This window comes from Cyprinus carpio, chromosome A3, assembly GCF_018340385.1.
Source record: "Cyprinus carpio isolate SPL01 chromosome A3, ASM1834038v1, whole genome shotgun sequence".
Lineage (NCBI taxonomy): Eukaryota > Metazoa > Chordata > Actinopteri > Cypriniformes > Cyprinidae > Cyprinus > Cyprinus carpio.
In genome coordinates, this window is record NC_056574.1 from 1,537,491 (window position 1) to 1,562,973 (window position 25,483).

General features: G+C 39.6%; 1 protein-coding gene and 1 long non-coding RNA gene across 3 annotated transcripts in view; one reads left to right on the forward strand and one right to left on the reverse strand.

Annotated features, from left to right (window-relative positions):
- The window catches only part of LOC109069727 (polymeric immunoglobulin receptor-like), a 102,000-nt gene that overhangs the window by 8,681 nt on the left and 67,836 nt on the right, over nt 1–25,483 (forward strand). For both annotated transcript variants that reach the window (XM_042733532.1, XM_042733539.1), the window contains exons 2-3: nt 5,727–6,074; nt 6,170–6,514. In XM_042733532.1, coding sequence (XP_042589466.1) covers nt 5,727–6,074; nt 6,170–6,514 — 693 coding nt within the window. The remainder of the gene's footprint in view (nt 1–5,726; nt 6,075–6,169; nt 6,515–25,483) is intronic.
- On the reverse strand, nt 11,308–11,843 carry LOC122138923. The gene is made up of 2 exons (XR_006155899.1): nt 11,707–11,843; nt 11,308–11,376 (listed from the first exon to the last, which is right to left on the reverse strand). It is a non-coding gene; the product is annotated as an uncharacterized LOC122138923 (long non-coding RNA).

Here is a 25,483-nt window from a genome sequence, read left to right on the forward strand (position 1 = left end):
GTGTTTACAACATGTTTTTCTAAAACAATGAAAGTGAAAGAATGTCAATGTTTCATAAACACTGTTTGCGAAATCAAAAAAGCAGAACTTAATTTGACAAAGATAATCACAGGGATTTGTAGATTTGAAGACACACCCATGGAGCATTTGATTTAAAACCGTTCAGGACTGAATCCCTTTTTTATATAGATTTTATATCTAAAACAACAGGTAGTAATGAACACAAAGAAACATCACACTCTAATCTCTCTCTCTCTCTCTCTTGCACGTGCATGTTTGGCATGGTGAGGAGTGTGAGGTGTTTGATTGATCTTTAAATATTTATCTTTTTTTGTTTTCTCACCTTAGTTTAAAATTAATTGTGAAGTAGTAAGGATTAGTTTTTTTTAATTGTAATTTTGGTTGCATCCATTCATGGATGTTAAACATGGCCTCGCCTTCTAATGAGGGAACATCGGTTTTCTCTATTGGAAACGGTTGTAAATGTTTTCCCAATCAAATTTGCACGGTGGAGGATGTACTTATGGCTATGGGAAAGGTTGTTGGCCATGATAAGATTGTTTCGGCGTCTAGGATGAACAAGGCCGTTGTTGTGTTTTTTGAAGAAGAAAAATTAGTGAATGTGCTTGTAGAGAGTCGAATCGAAATGTCGGACACGTTTGTGCAGGTGACACCTCTGCGTTCACCTGTGACGTGTGTCATAATCTCGAATGCGCCCCCGTTCATAAAAAATGAAGCGATTATAAAAGAACTAAGTCACTTTGGAAAATTTGCAAGTACAATTAGAGCTGTTCCGGTCGGCTGTAAGAATGACGCACTGAAGCACGTAACGTCTTTTCGGAGACAGGTGTTCATGTTTTTGCAAGCACCGAAAAAGTTTTTGGAAGTGTCTTTCCGTATACAACACGGCGAAAGCTCTTATATGATTTTTGCAACAACGGAAAGTATGCGATGTTTTGAATGTGGGGACTTAGGCCACAAGAAATTGTCACAGAGAACAAAATGAGGAGAAAAGTGCAGAGACTGAAAACAATGAAATGAGAATGCAGTCGGTTCGCGGTAAAACTGACAAAGCGGAAAAAAGACCCACGCTGTTAAAAGAGATGTCGGCGCAATCGAAAAACAAAAAACTAAAAGTAAAGAATGAAAAACAAATCGAGAAGATTCAAGAAAAAAGCCCAACCAACAGTGGACTTATTCATTCCCTTGAGAACATACAGCTTTCAGAAGGACAGGTTGAGTCAGATAAGGAGCCATTATCAAGATCAGAGTTGAGTGACTCTTCTTCTTTTCCTAAAGTGCTTGGTGTTTTAGAAGGAGCTGATCAGAGTTTTATATGTGGCAAGGATATGGAAATTGAAAAGGCTAGTGGAAGTGGTTTACAGTTTGTTGAGAATGATGATGATGATGACGTGTGTGTAGATGAATCAAGATGTGATAGTGATAGTTGTTCAGAAGTTTCTGAGTTTGAGTTGAGTCAGTCATCTGGGGATTTGTATACTGTGGAAGAAGTTAATGACTTTCTGGATCAAACAAAAGGAAGAAAGTTGATGTCCTGAAGTTTTTTCCTGATGCTGCCAAATTTTTGAGGTCAGTTATGAGTGTTCAGAAAAGTGTAGGTTGTGACGTCATATCAAAACAAAAAAGATTTTGTTTGAAGAAACTGGTTACAGTAGTTTGTAAAAGTTTAAAAGGAAAGAGAAAGAATAAATAGGTTCACATGGTGATGGATGCTGCTCTTATTTTTATTTTATTCTTTTTTCTTTCTTGTTTCTCTTCCCCTCCTCTATCATGCAAATCATAAGAGTTAGTTCTTTAAACGTTAATGGAGCGAGGAATAGAGAAAAATGAGGTTTATTAACTGAGTTTCTTAAGCTTAAAGAATCGCATGTAACTTTTTTACAAGAAACTCATAGTGATGAGAGTAATGAGGCAGACTGGGGATTGTGTTGGGAGGGCAGTTACTCTCTAAGCCATGGAACAAATTTAAGTGATGAGGTAGCCATACTTTTTTCACCTTACCTCAATGTAGATATATTGTCAAGCGTAGAATTTGTAAAAACAAAAATTGATGAATACAAATATATTTGTTAATATTTATGCTCCAAACAGAAGTGCAGATAGAATAATTCTATTTAAAAGACTGAATGAATATTTGACAAATGTAAATGCTGATGATTTCCTAATAGTAGGAGGTGACTGGAATAGTACAGTTGATTTTACATTAGATAGAAATAATACTGAACCAGATTTTGAATCATCTTCACAAGGGAGAATAAGTGCAGCTAGATTAGATAGATTCTACGTTTGTAAGAGAACTAATAACAGCTGCGAACATGGTACCATGTAGTTTTTCAGATCATCATTTTGTTTCATGTAATTTTACTTTGTCACAGACTCAGTGTAAAAGTCCTTACTGGAAATTGAATGTACGTTTATTACAGGAGAAAGATTTTATTGAGAGATTTAAATGTTGACCAGATGCTGTAATGACTGAGGATTTATGTGAGAGAAAGAGTGCTCTTACCTCTCTTTTACAAGTGCAAGATAAGGGGGCACTAATAAGGTCACGTTTTTTGTCAGTACGTGATATGGATGCACCAACTACATATTTTTTAATCTTGAAAAAGTCTCATAAAAGCAGAGTATAATGCATTGTCTGACTTTCCCAGATGGGTCTAAAACGTCTGACCCAAAGAAGATGAGGAAAATTGCTGTGGACTTTTATTCAGAACTCTTTAGAGCTGAAAACTGTGATTCACAGAGTACATCGGAGTTGATTGAACAACTTCCTACTCTTAATAAAAAACAGCGAGAAAGGTTGGACAGTGTTTTTTTCTTTTCAAGAACTGACTAAAGCAGTACAACAGGTGAAACCTGGTCGTGCACCAGGTATTGATGGTCTGCCGGGGGAATTTTATAAAGTCATGTGGGGAATCATAGGTAAAGACTTCTATGAGGTGGTACAGAAATGTTATGAGGAACAATGTCTTCCCAGGAGCTGTCAGAGGGCTGTTCTTGTTCTTATTCCCAAAAAAGGAGACATTAGTCTCATGAAGAACTGGAGACCCGTTTCCATCCTCACTACTGATTATAAATTCTGGCAAAAGTTTTGGTCAATAGATTAAAGTGTGTTTTGGGTAATATCATTCATAAGGATCAATCATATTGTATTCCGGATAGAACAATTTATGATAATATTGTTCTAGTGAGAGATTTACTGGATTATTGTAAATTAAATGGTACCAGTTTAGGTCTTCTATCATTAGATCAAGAGAAGGTGTTTGATCGTGTAGACCATGAGTATTTATTCAGAACACTAAAAGCTTTTGGTTGTGGTGATGTTTTTTTTTATCCTGGATTAAGATTTTGTATAAAAATGCTTCATGTTTAGTGAAAATTGGAGGAGATTTAAGTCCACCAATTCAAATGCAAAGGGGAATCAGACAGGGATGTCCTTTGTCTGGTCAGTTGTATGCATTAGCAGTTGAACCTTTGTTGTGTTTATTTAGGAGAAAAGTGTCTGGTATATGTATAGGAAATAGTATTCATAATGAAATTAAGCTGACCGCATATGCAGATGACATTACCGTTTTTGTCAAGAATCAAAAAGATGAAACACAATTAGTGAGTGTCTATGTTTATATGAAAAGGCATCATCTGCAAAGTTAAATTGGAGTAAAACGGAAGCTTTGTGGTGTCTTGAACATTCAACAGAAGTCTTACCAGTTTTTCCTGAAAATGTAAAATGGGGAGAAATGGGTTTCAAATTTTTAGGGATTTATTTAGGAAGTGAAGAGTTTAAAAAAAAGAATTGGGAGAATGTAAAGGATAAAGTATGTGCTAAGTTGTCTAAATGGAACTGGTTGCTGCCTCAGCTATCGTATAGGGGAAGAGTGCTGGTTATCAACAATTTAGTGGCATACTCCTTGTGGCATACGCTAAATGTTCTGGACCCACCAATGGATTTTTTTGTGGATATCCAGAGAATTCTTGTTAATTTTTTTCTGGACTGGAAAGCACTGGGTGAAAGAGGCAGTCTTGTATCTACCAGTTCATGAAGGAGGACAAGGCCTAATTGAATTAAAATCCAGGTATGCGGCTTTTCGTCTTAAGACTGTCCAAAGGCTTCTTTATTATCAAGATCAGAACTGGATGGAAGTGGCATGTGCCCTCTTGAGGAGGGTGGGTCGTCTGGGTCTTGACAGACATCTGTTTTTAATGAACTTGAAGAATATGGACCTTAATGGACTCACATCTTTTTATGCTTCAGATTTACAAGTGTGGCAGATTTTTTCTGTGGAAAGAGTTAATGTCTGGAATTTGGAAGAACCTTTGTTTTTTAATGGACTTTTGTCTACTGATTTCCTGAATTCAGGCACACTTCGTAATAATCTGATAAAAGCTGGCATTTGTAAAATTGGACATTTAAAGATTAATAACCAGTGGATTACAGCGGAAGAATTGCATCTTAAAATAGAAATTCGGTCTCTTCGAGTTCTTCAAAGATTGCTGGAGGAAATAAAGAATCTTTTGTTTCTTTGGATATTACATTTGGAGAACTTTGATGGATTATTTCCTGAAATACGTGTGTCTGTGGAAGTGGGAGATTGGGAAGAGACTGAAGGGAGTCTATTGACTTTTAGAACACCTGAACTTGGAAATTCTTTCTAAGAAAGCCCTGTATATGATTTGTGTTAAAGCTCTTAATTTAAGAGCTCTTGACAAAGTGATCTAGTCAAATTGGATCGGAGTGGCTGAGCAAGGATTTTCCCCGAAAGCTAGTTGGAGGTCCCTGTACAAGAAGCCCACTGAGCAAAGATTGGGTGATTTTCAGTGGGGGATCGTACATTGGGCAATAGCTACAAACAGATACAAAGCACATCTGGATTCTTTGCATAGTGTAGTGTGTAATTTCTGTGGGAAATCTGAAACAGTTAATCATCTTTTTGTTGAATGTTCAAGATTAAGTCAACTTTTTTGGGTGCTAAAAGATGATTGTCAAAGGTTGGGTTTCTTGTTTACTAATGGGTTATTTTTATTTGGGCCAAAATATAGTGCTACAAATATACAAAAAGTTGTATTACTGAATTTTATTTTTGGTATAGCAAAGATGGCATTTTGGTTAACCAGGAAAAACAAGACTCTCAATTTAAGTGGAGTAGATCCAGTGCATATGTTAAAAGGTTTTATAAAGGGACGCTTGATGCTGGAGTTTGCTTATTATGAAATGATCAATGATATTGAGACCTTTTTTTTTTGTGTGGGGAACCGAAGGTGTGTTGTGTAAGCCCCGTGGAGGGCAAGATTATCAGTTAAGTTTTGGAGTGTTATAAAAGAGAAGTTTGTTGTATTGGTATTTTTTTTTTTTTTTTTCTTTCTTTTTGTTTTCTCTCCCTGGATTTTTAAGGCGTTTTGAAAAATGTTTTAAGACGTTGGTTTATATAATATTTCTTTTCTTTGGATTATGTTCTGGAAAATTTAATGTAAAATAAATCAGATTTTAAAGGTCTCTCTCTCTCTCTCTCTCTCACAAAAACATTACACATAACGTGAGTTTCTTCACTCTCCTCTATCATCACAGTTTGTTTATATTAAAACAATTGTCCTAGCGACACCCCTGAATCCACCTACTGTACATAAATACTTGTTCAAGTCAGTAATGATGCTCTGTGTTAGTATTTATCCATTTATACAACAAGCTTTATTTCTCTTCTCTGTCTCAGGTTTGATTGTAAAAGGTCCCTCTGGTCCTCTGGTTGCTCCTCTGGGATCCTCAGTGGTTTTGCCCTGTTCTGTTGATGAACTTTTATCAGTGAAGGATCTGGAGGTGGAATGGAGAAGAACAGACTCTGAGACTTTAGTTCATCTGTATCAGGACGGTGAGAGTCGAATAGAATCCCAGCAGCAGGATTATCAGGATAGAGCTTATTTCTTCACTGATCAGATTCAACATGGAAACTTCTCCCTCCGGCTGGACGATCTGAGAGCTGAAGATGAGGGACAGTATAAATGTAAAGTTTACATTCAGCAAGAGTCCAGTGAGACTGTGGTTGAAATAAAAGTTAATGCTGGTAAGTACTGAACACATGAGCTCCTTCCTTCATTTTCATTGTGATTTTACAGAAACTAATTACTGAATGTATATTTACACTGTTTGTTCTTTCAGAGCGTTTGAGAGTATCAGGTTCAGATCAGCACATATCTGCGTCTGTGGGAGAAGACGTCACTCTGAACTGCTCTGTAGACTCTCACATCCCACCTGGAGACTTTGAAGAGGTTTCATGGAAGAAAACAGATGAAGGTATTCAGGTTCTGCTCTACCAAGACAATGAGGCACATTCATCAAATGAGCGATACATAGACAGAGTTGAGCTCTTCCCTGCTGAAATCCCCAAAGGAAACTTCTCTCTCAGACTGAAGAGCATCAGAACTGAGGATAAAGGAGTTTACATGTGTGAGGTGTTTGCTGGAGGACTTTCAGCAAATGCAACTGTAGTACTGGAGAGACTGGGTGAGTCATAAAAAAAAACTAATACATACTGTAAGTGTAATTTAGTTATTCATTTACATCCAGTTGCATAAAATGTTTATAAAGAATAGAAATTTTACAGCAAAGTGATTTAGATTTATTCCAAGAATACAACTGACACTTTTGTTAAACTTCCCTTACAAAGTTAACCATGGTTTTACTATTACAGTAAACAAATAGCCTATATTTTATTGTATAAAATAAATACAAATAAAAAAAAGTTTACTATAAATTAAATTAAAAACACTAACCATACTTTAACCATGGTAAGTACACAAATAATCAATACAAAAAAGAAAAAAAAAACTCTTTTGTTTATGGTTACTACACTTTTACTATAATAAAACCATGGTTAATTTTCGTAAGAATTGATGGGTTTCCCACCGTTGTGGTCTGTGCTTGCAGCATGTTTTTGTGTTTGGTTGTGTTGTGACTATTTGCAGTGCGTTTCTGTTTTTGCAGCGTGTTTCTGTATTTGGTCGTGTTGCAAGTATCTGCAGCAGTGCTGTCAAAATTATGAAGATGTTTTCTTAATTTACTGGTTCTTTTTCTATTTGCATGTGTTTTCTTAAGTTGCAGCGCATTGAGCTCTCTCGGCCACCATTCATTCATATCTCAAATCAAACCATTCATCCAAAACACTAGCAAAGGATTTCAGCCAACAAACACAGTTCATCACTTATAAAACACAGACCTAACAAGCACTAGCAACAGATAGCATTATACAGAGTTTTCTTTGGTAAAGTTTCTTCAAAAAACAAGAATATAATAAAGTTGTCAGTATTGTGTTGTATTTTGGCCACTAGAGGTCCTCACTGTACCTTCACCTTTATTTCTCACAGCTTGTAATGTAGCTGATTGCTGTTTTGTATTAGGTTAGGTTTTGAAATGTAGTTTAACACTGGCCTGTAGGTACATAGAGTTTTGGTAGTGTTTGTGTCTGAGTGAGGAAAAAAAGAATTTGAAAGATGTGGTTATTGGATGTATTTTGTGCCAAAGCAATGATAAATGATCCAGAGGCGTACATACATGAAGTGAGGGCCCCAGGCAAAATTAATTAGTGAGGCTCTTCTAATATATATATATATATATATATATATATATATATATATATATATATATATATATATATATATTTGTTAATATATCTTTGTTACCTAGTGATATAATTATACAACATATGAAATGTGGACAAAACACACGCGCGCTCTCTCTCACTCGGATGGGCACGCTCAAACCGTGTATTTGCAGTCTGTGCATTTCTCTTCGCGAAACACAAGTAATATATTTTGTGTAGCCCGAATTCAAGCACAATATCGAATGGAGAAAAAATATTTATTTTTTAATGAATTAGGCTTTAAAAATTAGGAATGTTAAAATATTTAAGGCACAATTGTTGCATGACAACCTGCAATTATCATTTGCTCATGGAAACAATGATGAATAAAATGTTTTAAATTTGGTTTGGAGTGGAATAGAGTGTGGGCAGAAACATGAATTGGTGCCTGTGCTTGTTCTGTTTCCTCTTTTCCTCCTCTTTTTTTCACTTCAGGCTGCCTCATAGATTTGTCCTCTTCTTTATGTTTAACGTTCGTGTTTATGTGTGTGTACGCAAACATTCTTCAGTTCATTCCTAAGTTGTGCAAGCTCAACTTCCATAGGAATGGATTAAAAACTCTCGGGTTCCATGTTCTGCTCCGCTCCAGATCATGCATATTCTAATCTACAGCACCGTGAGGATGCACTGAACCTGTTTAAAAAAGGCGGCCGAGGAGGCAAAAGGATAACCAGTGTAGGTCCAGGTCCAGCTTTTGAAATAATAGACGGGTCCGGGTCGGTTCGGTTTAGTACATTACGGGTCTCTTTCGGGTTCGGGCACAAATTTTTGGACCTGTGAAGACCTCTAGTTCCAGCACAGCTTTTTGATCCGACACTGCTGACAGGAGGCGACTACACCATCGGCTTTAGTCGCCATTAGTTCTTTTAAGTTGGCTTGGTGTGTCCGGGCCTTAAGGGAAGAAAGTTTGCTTAGTGTCGCATTTATTACTTTATGTTCGGAAAACCATGGTATATCCATTATTCTTGTTCTTTCTATATCTTGGTATAGCTTTTCAAACAAACAAATCGACAGGAATTAATCATCGGCACCGTAAGTAAAGCCTTCCTTATTGTTGGGATGGTTGTTGTTGCAGCACAGACTGTATTAAATGTAACACCTGTGAACTTCCGTTGTTTACATTTTGAGCACACAGGTGGGTTTATGGTTGTTGATTAAACTCAAGTGTACACAACTATATTGGCGTTAACCGTCCATTCTATTTATAGATAAAGAATAGAATGAAACACTTATAACTTGCACACTTGGCTGTTACAACGTGGAAGAACGCCTTAACAGTTGGTTTCATTCACAAAACTATAACACAGCACATGATATTGAAGTGTCAACGAATAGATCAATCAATGTAAAGTAAATACACTCTTCTATCTTAACTTTAAAGGGTGCGTCTTGTTACTGGTTCCTAAACAAACATGTAGATGTTGGTTTTATTCACAGAACTATATGTCAACAAATGATATTAAAATGTGAACAAATACATCAGTTAATTTCCTATAAATGTACTCTTCTATTTCAGTTTCTAAGGGTGTCTTGATACTTGTTCCTAAAAGAAAAATGAGAAAGAGCTTATCAAGATGTGCAGTACACCGCCCCTAGAGGAACACATTGCAGTTGTTTTGACTGAGTTTAAAATTCTGAAATGTGAATAAATTAATTTAAAATACACAGAGTCTGACATTTCAACCTCAAAGGGTGTGTCTTGTTTCGGTTCATAGAACCACATTTCTATGTATTTTGTACTTTCATAAAAAATTCTGATACATGCTATTGAATCAAATTCAGACCTATTAACATATTTTTGTAAACATTTATAAGCATTTTTGAGATAAGCATTTTATCTAATCTTCAAAGGCTGTGTCTTGTTACTGGTTAATAGAATAACAGTTAGACATTGGTTGAATTTGCAGAGCTATAGCACACCTAGTGCTATTGAAATGTAAACACATACATCAATTGTAGGCAACGATACCATTTTTCAGAACTGATCCGATCCGATACCGAAAATTCTGAGTATCTGCCAATACTGATCCAATCCAATACCAGCGCAGTTTTTTTTAAAACAATGTAGAATTTCAATACTTCTCTGAGTTGACCTGATCACCACTCTTTTGTGTTAATCACAATCTACTACATATACACAACTTCATCTTAATGAAAAATAACAAATTAAAAAATATATAATCATATCAAAAGATACTCTAGATTCTAGAAAAATCAAGGGTGCACAATAATTTTATAAAATCTAGTGAAATATTTTATTTACAAATAAAAGTAATTAAGTCTAAAATCTAGTAAAATGTTACACATTGCTGTAAAATACATGTATATACATTCATATACACTGATAAAAATGATTTTGTGGTGAAGTAAATACTACATACAAACAAATGTAATTTCTAAAATGTAATTTTTAAGGCAAGAATAAAAAAATAAGTAAATTCTATGTTAGTACTCAATTTAAGCTTGTAGAAATTAAAGTTTAAACTTATAAGTATATTTTACTAGGAATTGCTTATGTTTACAAGGATTCTTTAAGTAAATATCAAAGTTATGATCCCATATTTCCCATCATGAACTGGGGCATGAATAATTAAAAATGTTACATTTTTCACTGTTTTGGAGTTGTATTTACACATTTATGGTTGCTTTTATTGTGAGGTTTTATAACTTACTGTTTTGTGACATGTGGAGTTCATTTTCTACTCAAAATGATCCATTTATATTCAAACACTACCCACTGATTATTTCCGTCATTGTGTATGGTGTACCAAGTATCAAGGTCTCCGTGTTAATTTTGGGAAATAATTATATTGAGAGGAAATATTATCTTTGAAGGATATCAAGCTGTCTATTTGTTTACTAACATGTTTGCAAGTGTACCACATGCTTTAATAGCATGGTTGTTTTTGAGTGTTAAATTGTTAAAGTAAATTTCAAAAACTGTAACTGAGGGAAATGTACTGGAGTATTGCATTTAACTAAATAACTAAGTAGATATTACTCATCAAACTCTTAACTGGCCAAGTTAAATTTGCATAATTCCTTTGCTAAATTTACCTAACATAGTTAAGTAGATTTAACTTGGTTCAATACTTAAAATTTACTTAAAATGTGTTAGTGCAAATTGTTACGAAGATTTTTTAAAGTAAATCCTACAAGTTATTTTTTTCAGTGTAGAAATATAAAAGATGTTTCTTTTAAATGTATAGTACAGTAATAAAGGCAGCAACATATAATATATAGGACAGAACAAGAAAGACCATTAATAATCTTTGATTGCGCAGAAAGGATTATATAATCCTTATTTTTATGGTTACAAAAAATATAACCTAAAAGTAACGTTCCCCTAACGTTAGTTTTTGGTTCCCGTTTGGTTATTTTTTTGGGAACCAAATACTAACGTTAGGGGAATGTTATTTTTAGGTTATATTTTTTGTAATCATAAAAATAACGTTCCCAGAACGTTGCAGGGTGGTTATTTTTAAAATAACCTAAAAATTACTTATACACAACGTTCCCTTATGGTTATTTTCAGGTTATTTTTATAACCCTATAAAATTAAATGTCGCAGATGTTAATGTGTAATGACCACTGATCTATATTATACAGTAGATCAGTGGTTGTAGCGGCCCCTCGGATATATTGATCAAGACGCAGAGAGTTTCAAACGGGTGTCAATTTATTTCTTCCTCTCAACGAGCACCATGCACCATGAACACCGTGAAAACTACAGAATAAACAGAAGAAATACAAAATGCTTCTATGTAGTTTCACAAATAATTCGCACATTAATCATGTTCACATATTAATACAAATAATTTTAACAAATGACCAATATGAAATATGAAATGTGTTTTTAAGCCTTCCTGACAATTGAAATATCACATGCTTCTTTTAAATGAAACCCAATATATTATAGTTGTTTACAGAAAGAATATGTTTTTATATTGATGACATGTGCAATAAACCCATAAACAAATTAAGTGTTGACATTCTCTTTTCCATAAACAATATCCCTTCTGATAATAATACAAACTCCACCCAGTTTCCTTCATACCTCATTCCGCTTCTCCAAGGGCGCTAATCAAAGAGTTTCTGCCATCAGCTACCATGCTCTCTAGCTCGACACACCCTCACAGTTCAGAGCTCGTTCTTCCGACGATACGTGAACACCACATTGTGAAGAGAGAGTAGCGGAAGTCTAGCGTCACAAAAAAAAAACATCCGAAGAAAAACGGCGCTTTTCAAAATAAAAGCGGAACAAAGTGACACTGTAGAATTATAACGTCTTAACATATAAATATAAAATGTTATACATGTTATAAACTGTGTAGGAGAAAATTAATGCGATTTATAAGACATTTACACTCCCACCAAATCCTAGTACAATGAATAAACAAATATACAAAGAGTAAGTGAATTGTGCAGGATTTCTTGACTCTAAGAAATGAATAGCCTGAAGTTAAGCTATCAGAGGCGTAACTATATGGCATTATGCATAATAAAGCAGTTTGTGCAGTGTTGTCAATCGCTTTTTTTTTTTTTAATCAGTTCTCTAGGAGGAGCACCAATTTTTTGATTGGTCTCTCAATAACTGAGGGCTTGGAGGGTGGATCTTGTTTTTTATGAGGTTTTCTCTCACCAACTTGCACTTTAACTCGACGAACCAAGCCATCACTACTTTGAACAGTCTCAATCACCCGTCCAAGTTGCCACTGATTTCTTGGGAGGTTGTCGTCTTTAACAATGACAATGTCATTCACTTTGAGGTTGCGCTGAGGTGAGTGCCATTTCTGTCTCAAGGATATGTTCAGCAGATACTCCTTTTTCCAGCGGCTCCAAAACTGTTCGATGAGATACTGAACTCTTCTCCACCGCTTTGTCGCATATAGGTCCTCCCTGACAAATACTCCAGGAGGAGGAAGAGCAACTTGAGATTTCATCATAATGAGATGATTCGGCGTTATAGGCTCCAGTGCCTGTGGATCATTGATTCCATCCACTGTTAATGGGCGGCTGTTAACGATAGCCATGGTCTCATATAGCAGTGTTCTGAGGGAGGCGTTATCAAGTCGACCTGGGCACTGTGCAAAGGCGGCATTCAGCACATTTTTAACAGTTCTGATCTGGCGTTCCCAGACACCACCTGCAGGACTGTCAGAGGGAGCACTGAAGACAAATTCGCACTGCTTCTCAGTCAGGAAGATTTCCAGTAGCTTAGTGTCACATTGTTTAAGTGCTTCCTTGAGCTCATTCCTTGCGCCAACAAAATTAGAGCCTTGGTCGCAGCGGAGTTGTTTAACAGCTCCTCTCAGGCTGATGAAGCATCTCAATGAGTTGATGAATGAGTCTGTTGATAAATCTTCGAGCATTTCAATATGAACAGCTCTAGAGTACAGACATGTGAAAATCAAGCCGTATCTTTTGTACTCTTTGCGGGCTTTCCTTACAATGAAAGGACCGAAACAGTCCATGCCTCTGTATGTGAAAGGTGCTGAGGCTTCAACGCGTTCTGTGGGAAGTTCGGCCATTTGTTGTCTCTCTGTCGGCCGTCGCAGTTTCCTGCAAAGCACACAAGTGTGTATCAGCTTAGCAACCAATCTGCTCCCACCAATTACCCAGAATTCATTGGCCCGAAGCTCCATTAAAGTCTGGCTTCGACCCTGATGGCATGTCTTAGCGTGGAAATGAGACACAATCAGCTTGGTGATGTGGCTGTTATTCGGTAGGATGACTGGGTTCTTGACTTTATGACAGAGCGATGACTGGTTCAATCTGCCACCAACACAGAGGAGTCCTTCAGACCAGATAGGGTCGAGATGGAAAAGAGAGCTTGAGTTTGGAAGGTGTCTTTTTTACCCTGAAAGCATCTTTATCTCCTGGGGAAAAGCTTGCTGCTGTACGATCTTAATCACTTCGTATGCAGCCTTCTCACGCTCCTTAACAGTCACATACTCACTGTGTTGTTTCTGTTTAGACCCCAGCCTCTTGATTCTTGCCACCACCTTAAGAACTGTTGTCCAGGAGGAAAACTGACACAGACGCCTGAGGATGTCATTGTAGTTTTTGACTTCCGTTGCAAACACCTGAATTGTCTTGACTTCAGGATCACCAACAAGTAATTCTGATGGAGCGCTGGGTGTTAGAAGTAATTTACTCTCCCAGAGAAACTTTGGTCCTCGCAGCCAGTTTGTTGAATGAATGTCTGAAGCACGAAGACCTCGGGAAGCATGATCTGCCGGGTTTTCTGCGGTGTCCACATAGTGCCACTGACTGGCATCACTGTTATCCCTTATCAGCTGAACACGGTTTGCAACAAATATGTGGAATCTACGGGCATCATTGTTAATATACCCAAGCACAACTTTTGAATCTGTCCAGAAAACCTCTTCATCAATCGCTATGTCAAGTTCACCTTTTAACATGACACTGACTTTCGTAGAAACCACAGCTGCCGCGAGTTCTAGTCTCGGGATACTTTTGACCTTTGAGGGTGCAACCCTTGCTTTCGCCAGCACGAGACTGCAATGGACTTCATCCTTGTCATTTTTAAACCTGAGGTAAGAACATGCACCGTATCCCACGCAGCTGGCGTCCGAAAAATGGTGCAGCTCTACTCTGACAATGTTATGGAAGTCATATGGGTGGTAACATCTCGGAATTGAAACCTCTTTCAACCTCTGAAGCCCATTTATCCACTCCTCCCACCGTGGCCTTATATCTTCTGGGAGTGGATCATCCCATCCGATGCCTCTGTGACACAGCTCTTGAAGTATACGCTTTCCAGTTAGGCTGAATGGAGCGATGAATCCAAGTGGATCATAAAGAGAGGCAATGACAGAAAGGCAACCACGCCGGGTTGAAGGCTGATCTTTCAAGCTGCTGTTAAAACTGAAAGTGTCAGATTTAATCGACCATTGAATGCCGAGTGCACGCTCTGATAGGGTTGGTTCCAGTCCTAGAGGTTCAATGGTTGCTGCTCTTTCTGAGGGATCTAAGCAGGCGAGGGCTGCTTCCTCATTAGAGTTGAATTTATGGAGGCGTAGGCCTCCTCTTTTGCACAACTCCTGTGACTCAGTGATCAGTTTCTTGGCTTCCTCGACCGATGGAACACTGACGCCGTCATCAACATAAAAGTTTTTCTCTACAAATGTTGATGCTAGTGGATAGGTAGCTTTGTGTTGCCGTGCCAGATGTTTCAAGCCAAAGTTGGCACATCCTGGAGACGAGGCAGCTCCGAAGAGATGAACCGCCATTCTGTATTCCTGTGGTTCCTTCTCCAAATCTCCATCTTTCCACCAGAGGAATTTCAGATAATTCCGGGATTCAGGAGTGACAGAAAACTGATAAAACATTCTTTCAATATCACAAATGATCGCTACAGCCTCCTTCCTGAAGCGGCAGAGAACTCCTACCAGAGGATTGATAAGATCAGGCCCAGTTAGTAGAGTGTCGTTTTAGAGAAACACCATGGAATTTGGTCTGAACAGTCGAATATGACTCTCAGCTTGTCTGGTTTTCTGGGGTGATATATGCCGTGATGCGGAAGGTACCACTCAGTCCTCTCTCCTGTAAATGTTGTAGGGGCAGGCTCTGCATCACCCTTGTTAATTGTTTCTTCCATGAATGTTTTGTATTGATTATAATATTGTTTATTGGTCTTTAACTTCTTCTTAAGGCACTGCAGGCGAACTGTGGCTAGCCTCTTGTTGTTTGGTAGGTTGGGTGGGACTGTTGCCCTTGAAAGGGAGGGGCATCTCATAATGTCCATCTTTCTTCTTCGTGATGTTGTCACTGAGGAACTGTATGAAATGAACATCGTTCTGGGGACACATATTTATCTTCATAAGTTCTCTCTGTGAAGTCTGATTCTAGGGCTTTTAGAACATCTGTCATCGATGGAATTGGCAGTTCTTTTACTGTGAGCCGATGCACAAAGCTCTGACTTCCTTGTCTGTCTAGGTGAGGATTTGATGAGCCTATGATACTCCATCATCCTAGATTTGATCTCTGTGCAAACGGTTGATTTTTGTCCCCAATGATAACCTCAAGAGGAGTTAGTGCTGCTGGACAGTCATATCCAATCAAGAGCCCTACATCACAGTCTTGAAGGGGTGGTAGCTTATCTGCCAAATTGCTGAGATGAGGCCAGAGTAAGGCTGTTTCCTTCGTTGGAACGTAAGACTTGTCCACCGGGATAAAGTCACGGCTGTAGGCCTGCTGTAATTGGATGTGGTTCTTAGAGTGCAGGTCCTCGAACTTGTAGACCACGGACGTTCTTGCTAGATATGATTGTGTCAATAGCCGTCATAGTACTCAATTTTAATTTTACTGGTTGGGCATCAACATTCAGTTTGTCAAGTATATCTTCTTAGACAAATGTTGAGTCACTCTGTGTGTCCAGTATTGCGTATGTAAGTACTTCTCTGTGTGGCTCCTTGTATTGAAGACACAAGGACTGGGACGATACTTGAGGTAGCGGAAGCACGTTGTGTGTTGATGCATGGGATACGACATTGTGCGTTTCCAAGCTTGCATGGTTTTCTGTGGAAGTGGAGCTATTCGTTGTTGCTTCCACAGGTCTTTGTTTCCTGTCATCGTGCAAGCAGGTTGGGTGACGACGGCTGCATATGCTGCATGTGTGTCGTCTCTTACAATCTTTGGTCATGTGACCCTTCTCAAGCACCCAAAGCAGAGCCGATTTTTTCACAGATGAATGCTTTTTTGTCTTCACTACTCTTTGCTGCTGCGAAAGTGGGGCACTTGGTGATGTTATGAGCTTCACTTTTACAGATGAAGCAAGGTGATTTTGGGTTACTGCCGTTTGTTTCTTGTTTCTCCCTGAGCGAAACTCTTTGTTTGTGTATTTGTGTTGAGAGCTTTGGCTCTCTTTGGTGATCTTTCATTTGTGGCCCTGAAGTTCATCAACAATGGAGAAGCAATAGGGTTACAGGCTATCCGTGCCTCTTTGCTCAGGAAGTTTGTGAAGCATGCAAGATCTGGATAGCTTCCCGGATGTGTCAAGTTCCTCTACAACAATTCGACTCCACTTGCGCACAATCCATTCTGGTAATTTTTTGAGCAACTTGTGGTTTTCCTCACAATCGTTAAGGATAGCTAGTCCTTTGACGTGGGGCATGCGCCTCAGTGCAGCCTTGGAGGAAGTCAGCGAATTCTTGTAGTGCTAGTGGATCGTTTGTGTTGATCTTTGGCCATCTCATGAGCTTATCTCTGAAAGCCTTTTGTATGATGAACGGGTTCCCATATCTGTCTTGTAAAACTTTCCATGCTCCATTGTATGCACTTCTGAATCTCGATAAAAGAAACCTTCTACCGCTTTGCGCGCCTCTCCAGCAAGATAATTTTTAGATAAAACATCTTCTCACTTGGTGGGAGGGGTTTTCTATCAATAAGAGCTATGAATGTCATCCTCTCAATCTGTAAACTGTAAAGGGTCACCACGGAACGTGGTTGGTTCAGGGACCGGCAAGCGGTTCATGCTTAATGAGCTGGCGATTACCTGGGCTAGACTGACAGACTCCTGGGTCATTGTCACCTCAGAGCAGCTTGGTGTGGATGGAATGATGCAGCATCAGGATTTAATCGAGGTTCATTTTGCTTTCTGTAGCAAGCAGAGTTAGTTTGGTCATTAATCTCCTCATCATGGTTCTCAAACCCTTCAAAATTGTCATATGCTCTCACACGAGCTGCTGCTATGGCAACGTCTTTTGCTGCTTGTAACTGCTGCAATTTGGTTCTCTCTTGTTCCAACTGTTGTTGCATTTCCAACTCTTTTTGTTTTATTTCTACTAACATTTTTGCCTCTTTTAAGTTTCCATTCACCTTCTAACTTGTGAAGATGTGCTTGCTGTGCTTGGATCTTCTTTCATGGCTTTTGATTGTTCCAGCTTAGCCGCAAGCTCTGCTGTGCATCTACTCTACAGCTGTGGGTACTAGTTGAGCTGGAGTGGTTGCTCAATCTCTCCGGTGACTCCGCTGAGCTTACCGTTTCAGTTTTAGTGTGGCCAAAGACAGACCCATATTCATCTTTGTTTAATGTTTCTCTTACCCTTTCCTTCTCCAAGTTGATCATTATAATCTTGATTAATAGTCTCTAGACGGTTACTAATAAGGTCACGAATGTCTTTTGTTAGCGTAACATAGGCATCCATTTTCTTTACAATCTCTGGTGTGGTGTTACTGTTACGAAGTAGAGGTTCATACTGCTGGCACACGCCATCATGCTTTGCTTGAATGTCTTGCTGTAATTCAATAAGGTCTTCTGATGAACAGAGGGTTTTTAATTTTGTCCTAGTCTCCCTTGCTACCAGCTTCCAAGCGTCATAGGTCTTGTTAAATGCTTTCTCAACGTTTTTCTGGTGTCTTGGTCATGCATCTCTTGGCCTTTCTCTGTTAGCTTTCTTTCACGTGAGCTGGACCTGCATGGGTTGTCTTTAAGTGACATCTTGTTTGTTTGTGCTGCTGCTTTAAGTCGTAGTGTAGCCTTCGATTGTCCAACGCCTGAATTTACATTTATAAGCTGTAGTTATCCTTTACCACAGAGTAATATTTATGCCACGCATTAACAGATTATGGACATCTAAAAGGATTTTTAGCTTAAAACAGTAACAACAAAATAACCCTTTTAACCTTTTCATAAACAGACATGACCCAAGCGCATGGGCTAGTTTCTTGAAATAGTCAATAGTTTTAGAAGCGTTAGGAACTGAGAATTAGCTTGCAAGATATTTTGACCTTATAATACCATATTAGTCACTTCAGTTATGCTGCAAGCGTGTGTAAAAAGATTGTCCCTTTTCAGCTTTTTTTTGCTCCTTGGCACCCAGTGTCTCTTTTTGCAGCTCTAGCTGGTACCTTAAGCATGCTGTCCATTTTAAGTCTTGCCTGTGTGCAGGAGTTGGATGCAAGTGAAGTACAACTGGCCGGTATTAGGTTGGTGGTTGGACTTCAATGTGATGGCATCAGCTTCGCACCAGGGTGATCAAGACGCAGAGAGAGTTTCAAAGGGTGTCAATTTATTTCTTCCTCTCAACGAGCACCATGCACCATGAACACACGTGAAAACTACAGAATAAACAGAAGAAATACAAAATGCTTCTATGTCGTTTCACAAATAATTCGCACATTAATCATGTTCACATATTAATACAAATCATTTTAACAAATGACCAATATGAAATATGAAATGTGTTTTTTAAGCCTTCCTGACAATTGAAATATCACATGCTTCTTTTAAATGAAACCCAATATATTATAGTTGTTTACAGAAAGAATATGTTTTTATATTGATGACATGTGCAATAAACCCATAAACAAATTAAGTGTTGACATTCTCTTTTCCATAAACAATATCCCTTCTGATAATAATACAAACTCCACCCAGTTTCCTTCATACCTCATTCCGCTTCTCCAAGGGCGCTAATCAAAGAGTTTCTGCCATCAGCTACCATGCTCTCTAGCTCGACACACCCTCACATGTCAGCATACAAAAATAATAAAGCAATCGTTCTTCCGACGATTACGTGGAACACCACGATACATACGACACCACATTGTGAAAAGAGAGTAGCGGAAGTCTAGCGTCACAAAAAAAAACCATCCGAAGAAAAACGGCGCTTTTCAAAATAAAAGCGGAACAGACAAAGTGACACTGTAGAATTATAATGTCTTAACATATAAATGTAAAATGTTATATATGTTATAAACTGTGTAGGAGAAAATTAATGCGATTTATAAGACATTTACACTCCCACCAAATCCTAGTACAATGAATAAACAAATATACAAAGAGTAAGTGAATTGTGCAGGATTTCTTGACTCTAAGAAATGAATAGCCTGAAGTTAAGCTATCAGAGGCGTAACTATATGGCATTATGCATAATAAAGCAGTTTGTGCAGTGTTGTCAATCGCTTTTTTTTTTTAATCAGTTCTCTAGGAGGAGCACCAATTTTTTGATTGGTCTCTCAATAACTGAGGGCTTGGAGGGTGGATCTTGTTTTTTATGAGGTTTTCCTCTCACCAACTTGCACTTTAACTCGACGAACCAAGCCATCACTACTTTGAACAGTCTCAATCACCCGTCCAAGTTGCCACTGATTTCTTGGGAGGGTGTCGTCTTTAACAATGACAATGTCATTCACTTTGAGGTTGCGCTGAGGTGAGTGCCATTTCTGTCTCAAGGATATGTTCAGCAGATACTCCTTTTTCCAGCGGCTCCAAAACTGTTCGATGAGATACTGAACTCTTCTCCACCTCTTTGTCGCATATAGGTCCTCCCTGACAAATACTCCAGGAGGAGGAAGAGCAACTTTAGATTTCATCATAATGAGATGATTCGGCGTTATAGGCTCCAGTGCCTGTGGATCATTGATTCCATCCACTGTTAATGGGCGGCTGTTAACGATAGCCATGGTCTCATATAGCAGTGTTCTGAGGGAGGCGTTATCAAGTCGACCTGGGCACTGTGCAAAGGCGGCATTCAGCACATTTTTAACAGTTCTGATCTGGCGTTCCCAGACACCACCTGCAGGACTGTCAGAGGGAGCATTGAAGACAAATTCGCACTGCTTCTCAGTCAGGAAGATTTCCAGTAGCTTAGTGTCACATTGTTTAAGTGCTTCCTTGAGCTCATTCCTGGCGCCAACAAAATTAGAGCCTTGGTCGCAGCGAAGTTGTTTAACAGCTCCTCTCAGGCTGATGAAGCATCTCAATGAGTTGATGAATGAGTCTGTTGATAAATCTTCGAGCATTTCAATATGAACAGCTCTAGAGTACAGACATGTGAAAATCAAGCCGTATCTTTTGTACTCTTTGCGGGCTTTCCTTACAATGAAAGGACCGAAACAGTCCATGCCGCTGTATGTGAAAGGTGCTGAGGCTTCAACGCGTTCTGTGGGAAGTTCGGCCATTTGTTGTCTCTCTGTCGGCCGTCGCAGTTTCCTGCAAAGCACACAAGTGTGTATCAGCTTAGCAACCAATCTGCTCCCACCAATTACCCAGAATCCATTGGCCCGAAGCTCCATTAAAGTCTGGCTTCGACCCTGATGGCATGTCTTAGCGTGGAAATGAGACACAATCAGCTTGGTGATGTGGCTGGTATTCAGTAGGATGACTGGGGTGCTTGACTTTATGACAGAGCGATGACTGGTTCAATCTGCCACCAACACAGAGGAGTCCTTCAGACCAGATAGGGTCGAGACGGAAAAGAGAGCTTGAGTTTGGAAGGTCTTTTTTACCCTGAAGCATCTTTATCTCCTGGGGAAAAGCTTGCTGCTGTACGATCTTAATCACTTCGTATGCAGCCTTCTCACGCTCCTTAACAGTCACATACTCACTGTGCTGTTTCTGTTTAGACCCCAGCCTCTTGATTCTTGCCTCCACCTTAAGAATTGTTGTCCAGGAGGAAAACTGACACAGACGCCTGAGGATGTCATTGTAGTTTTTGACTTCCGTTGCAAACACCTGAATTGTCTTGACTTCAGGATCACCAACAAGTAATTCTGATGGAGCGCTGGGTGTTAGAAGTAATTTACTCTCCCAGAGAAACTTCGGTCCTCGCAGCCAGTTTGTTGAATGAATGTCTGGAGCACGAAGACCTCGGGAAGCATGATCTGCTGGGTTTTCTGCGGTGTCCACATAGTGCCACTGACTGGGATCACTGTTATCCCTTATCAGCTGAACACGGTTTGCAACAAATATGTGGAATCTACGGGCATCATTGTTAATATACCCAAGCACAACTTTTGAATCTGTCCAGAAAACCTCTTCATCAATCGCTATGTCAAGTTCACCTTTTAACATGACACTGACTTTCGTAGAAACCACAGCTGCCGCGAGTTCTAGTCTCGGGATACTTTTGACCTTTGAGGGTGCAACCCTTTGCTTTCGCCAGCACGAGACTGCAATGGACTTCATCCTTGTCATTTTTAAACCTGAGGTAAGAACATGCACCGTATCCCACGCAGCTGGCGTCCGAAAAATGGTGCAGCTCTACTCTGACAATGTTATGGAAGTCATATGGGTGGTAACATCTCGGAATTGAAACCTCTTTCAACCTCTGAAGCCCATTTATCCACTCCTCCCACCGTGGCCTTATATCTTCTGGGAGTGGATCATCCCATCCGATGCCTCTGTGACACAGCTCTTGAAGTATACGCTTTCCAGTTAGGCTGAATGGAGCGATGAATCCAAGTGGATCATAAAAGAGAGGCAATGACAGAAAGGCAACCACGCCAGGTTGAAGGCTGATCTTTCAAGCTGCTGTTAAAAACTGAAAGTGTCAGATTTTAATCGACCATTGAATGCCGAGTGCACGCTCTGATAGGGTTGGTTCCAGTCCTAGAGGTTCAATGGTTGCTGCTCTTTCTGAGGGATCTAAGCAGGCGAGGGCTGCTTCCTCATTAGAGTTGAATTTATGGAGGCGTAGGCCTCCTCTTTTGCACAACTCCTGTGACTCAGTGATCAGTTTCTTGGCTTCCTCGACCGATGGAACACTGACTAGCCCGTCATCAACATAAAAAGCTTTTCTCTACAAATGTTGATGCTAGTGGATAGGTAGCTTTGTGTTGCCGTGCCAGATGTTTCAAGCCAAAGTTGGCACATCCTGGAGACGAGGCAGCTCCGAAGAGATGAACCGCCATCCTGTATTCCTGTGGTTCCTTCTCCAAATCTCCATCTTTCCACCAGAGGAATTTCAGATAATTCCGGGATTCAGGAGTGACAGAGAACTGATAAAACATTCTTTCAATATCACAAATGATCGCTACAGCCTCCTTCCTGAAGCGGCAGAGAACTCCTACCAGAGGATTGATAAGATCAGGCCCAGTTAGTAGAGTGTCGTTTAGAGAAACACCATGGAATTTGGCTGAACAGTCGAATATGACTCTCAGCTTGTCTGGTTTTCTGGGGTGATATATGCCGTGATGCGGAAGGGTACCACTCAGTCTCTCCTGTAAAGTTGTCAGCAGGTGGCACTATAACTATAACCATAACCAAATATGAGCAAATGTTTTGTATTGATCATAATATTGTTTATTGGTCTTTAACTTCTTCTTAAGGCACTGCAGGCGAACTGTGGCTAGCCTCTTGTTGTTTGGTAGGTTGGGTGGACTGTTGCCCTTGAAAGGGAGGGGCATCTCATAATGTCCATCTTTCTTCTGCGTGATGTTGTCACTGAGGAACTGTATGAAATGAACATCGTTCTGGGACACATATTTATCTTCATAAGTTCTCTCTGTGAAGTCTGATTCTAGGGCTTTTAGAACATCTGTCATCGATGGAATTGGCAGTTCTTTTACTGTGAGCCGATGCACAAAGCTCTGACTTCCTTGTCTGTCTAGGTGAGGATTTGATGAGCCTATGATACTCCATCCTAGATTTGATCTCTGTGCAAACGGTTGATTTTTGTCCCCAATGATAACCTCAAGAGGAGTTAGTGCTGCTGGACAGTCATATCCAATCAAGAGCCCTACATCACAGTTTTGAAGGGGTGGTAGCTTATCTGCCAAATGTCTGAGATGAGGCCAGAGTAAGGCTGTTTCCTTCGTTGGAACGTAAGACTTGTCCACCGGGATAAAGTCACGGCTGTAGGCCTGCTGTAATTGGATGTGGTTCTTAGAGTGCAGTCCTCGAACTTGTAGACCACGGACGTTCTTGCTAGATATGATTGTGTCAATAGCCGTCATAGTACTCAATTTTAATTTTACTGGTTGGGCATCAACATTCAGTTTGTCAAGTATATCTTCTTAGACAAATGTTGAGTCACTCTGTGTGTCCAGTATTGCGTATGTAAGTACTTCTCTGTGTGGCTCTTGTATTGAAGACACAAGGACTGGGACGATACTTGAGGTAGCGGAAGCACGTTGTGTTGATGCATGGGATACGACATTGTGCGTTTCCAAGCTTGCATGGTTTTCTGTGGAAGTGGAGCTATTCGTTGTTGGCTTCCACAGGTCTTTGTTTCCTGTCATCGTGCAAGCAGGTTGGGTGACGACGGCTGCATATGCTGCATGTGTGTCGTCTCTTACAATCTTTGGTCATGTGACCCTTCCTCAAGCACCCAAAGCAGAGCCGATTTTCACAGATGAATGCTTTTTTGTCTTCACTACTCTTTGCTGCGAAAGTGGGGCACTTGGTGATGTTATGAGCTTCACTTTTACAGATGAAGCAAGGTGATTTTGGTTTACTGCCGTTTGTTTCTTGTTTCTCCTGAGTGAAACTCTTTGTTTGTGTATTTGTGTTGAGAGCTTTGGCTCTCTTTGGTGATCTTTCATTGTGTGCCCTGAAGTTCATCAACAATGGAGAAGCAATAGGGTTACAGGCTATCCGTGCCTCTTTGCTCAGGAAGTTTGTGAAGCATGCAAGATCTGGATAGCTTCCGGATGTGTCAAGTTCCTCTACAACAATTCGACTCCACTTGCGCACAATCCATTCTGGTAATTTTTTGAGCAACTTGTGGTTTTCCTCACAATCGTTAAGGATAGCTAGTCCTTTGACGTGGGGCATCGCCTCAGTGCAGCCTTGGAGGAAGTCAGCGAATTCTTGTAGTGCTAGTGGATCGTTTGTGTTGATCTTTGGCCATCTCATGAGCTTATCTCTGAAAGCCTTTTGTATGATGAACGGGTTCCCATATCTGTCTTGTAAAACTTTCCATTCTCCATTGTATGCACTTTCTGAATCTCGATAAAAGGAAACCTTCTACCGCTTTGCGCGCCTCTCCAGCAAGATAATTCTTTTAGATAAAACCTCTTCTCACTTGGTGGGAGGGGTTTTCTATCAATAAGAGCTATGAATGTCATCCTCCAATCTGTAAACTGTAAAGGGTCACCACGGAACGTGGTTGGTTCAGGGACCGGCAAGCGGTTCATGCTTAATGAGCTGGCGATTACCTGGGCTAGACTGACAGACTCCTGGGTCATTGTCACCTCAGGAGCAGCTTGGTGTGGATGGAATGATGCAGCATCAGGATTTAATCGAGGTTCATTTTGCTTTCTGTAGCAAGCAGAGTTAGTTTGGTCATTAATCTCCTCATCATGGTTCTCAAACCCTTCAAAATTGTCATATGCTCTCACACGAGCTGCTGCTATGGCAAAGTCTTTTGCTGCTTGTAACTGCTGCAATTTGGTTCTCTCTTGTTCCAACTGTTGTTGCATTTCCAACTCTTTTTGTTTTATTTCTACTAACATTTTTGCCTCTTTAAGTTTCCATTCACCTTCTAACTTGTGAAGATGTGCTTGCTGTGCTTGGATTTCTTTCATGGCTTTTGATTGTTCCAGCTTAGCCGCAAGCTCTGCTTGTGCATCTACTCTACTGCTGTGGGTACTGGTTGAGCTGGAGTGGTTGCTCAATCTCTCCGGTGACTCCGCTGAGCTTACCGTTTCAGTTTTAGTGTGGCCAAAGACAGACCCATATTCATCTTTGTTTAATGTTTCTCTTACCCTTTCCTTCTCAAGTTGATCATTATAATCTTGATTAATAGTCTCTAGACGGTTACTAATAAGGTCACGAATGTCTTTTGTTAGCGTAACATAGGCATCCATTTTCTTTACAATCTCTGGTGTGGTGTTACTGTTACGACGAAGTAGAGGTTCATACTGCTGGCACACGCCATCATGCTTTGCTTGAATGTCTTGCTGTAATTCAATAAGGTCTTCTGATGAACAGAGGGTTTTTAATTTTGTCCTAGTCTCCCTTGCTACCAGCTTCCAAGCGTCATAGGTCTTGTTAAATGCTTTCTCACGTTTTCTGGTGTCTTGGTCATGCATCTCTTGGCCTTTCTCTGTTAGCTTTCTTTCACGTGAGCTGGACCTGCATG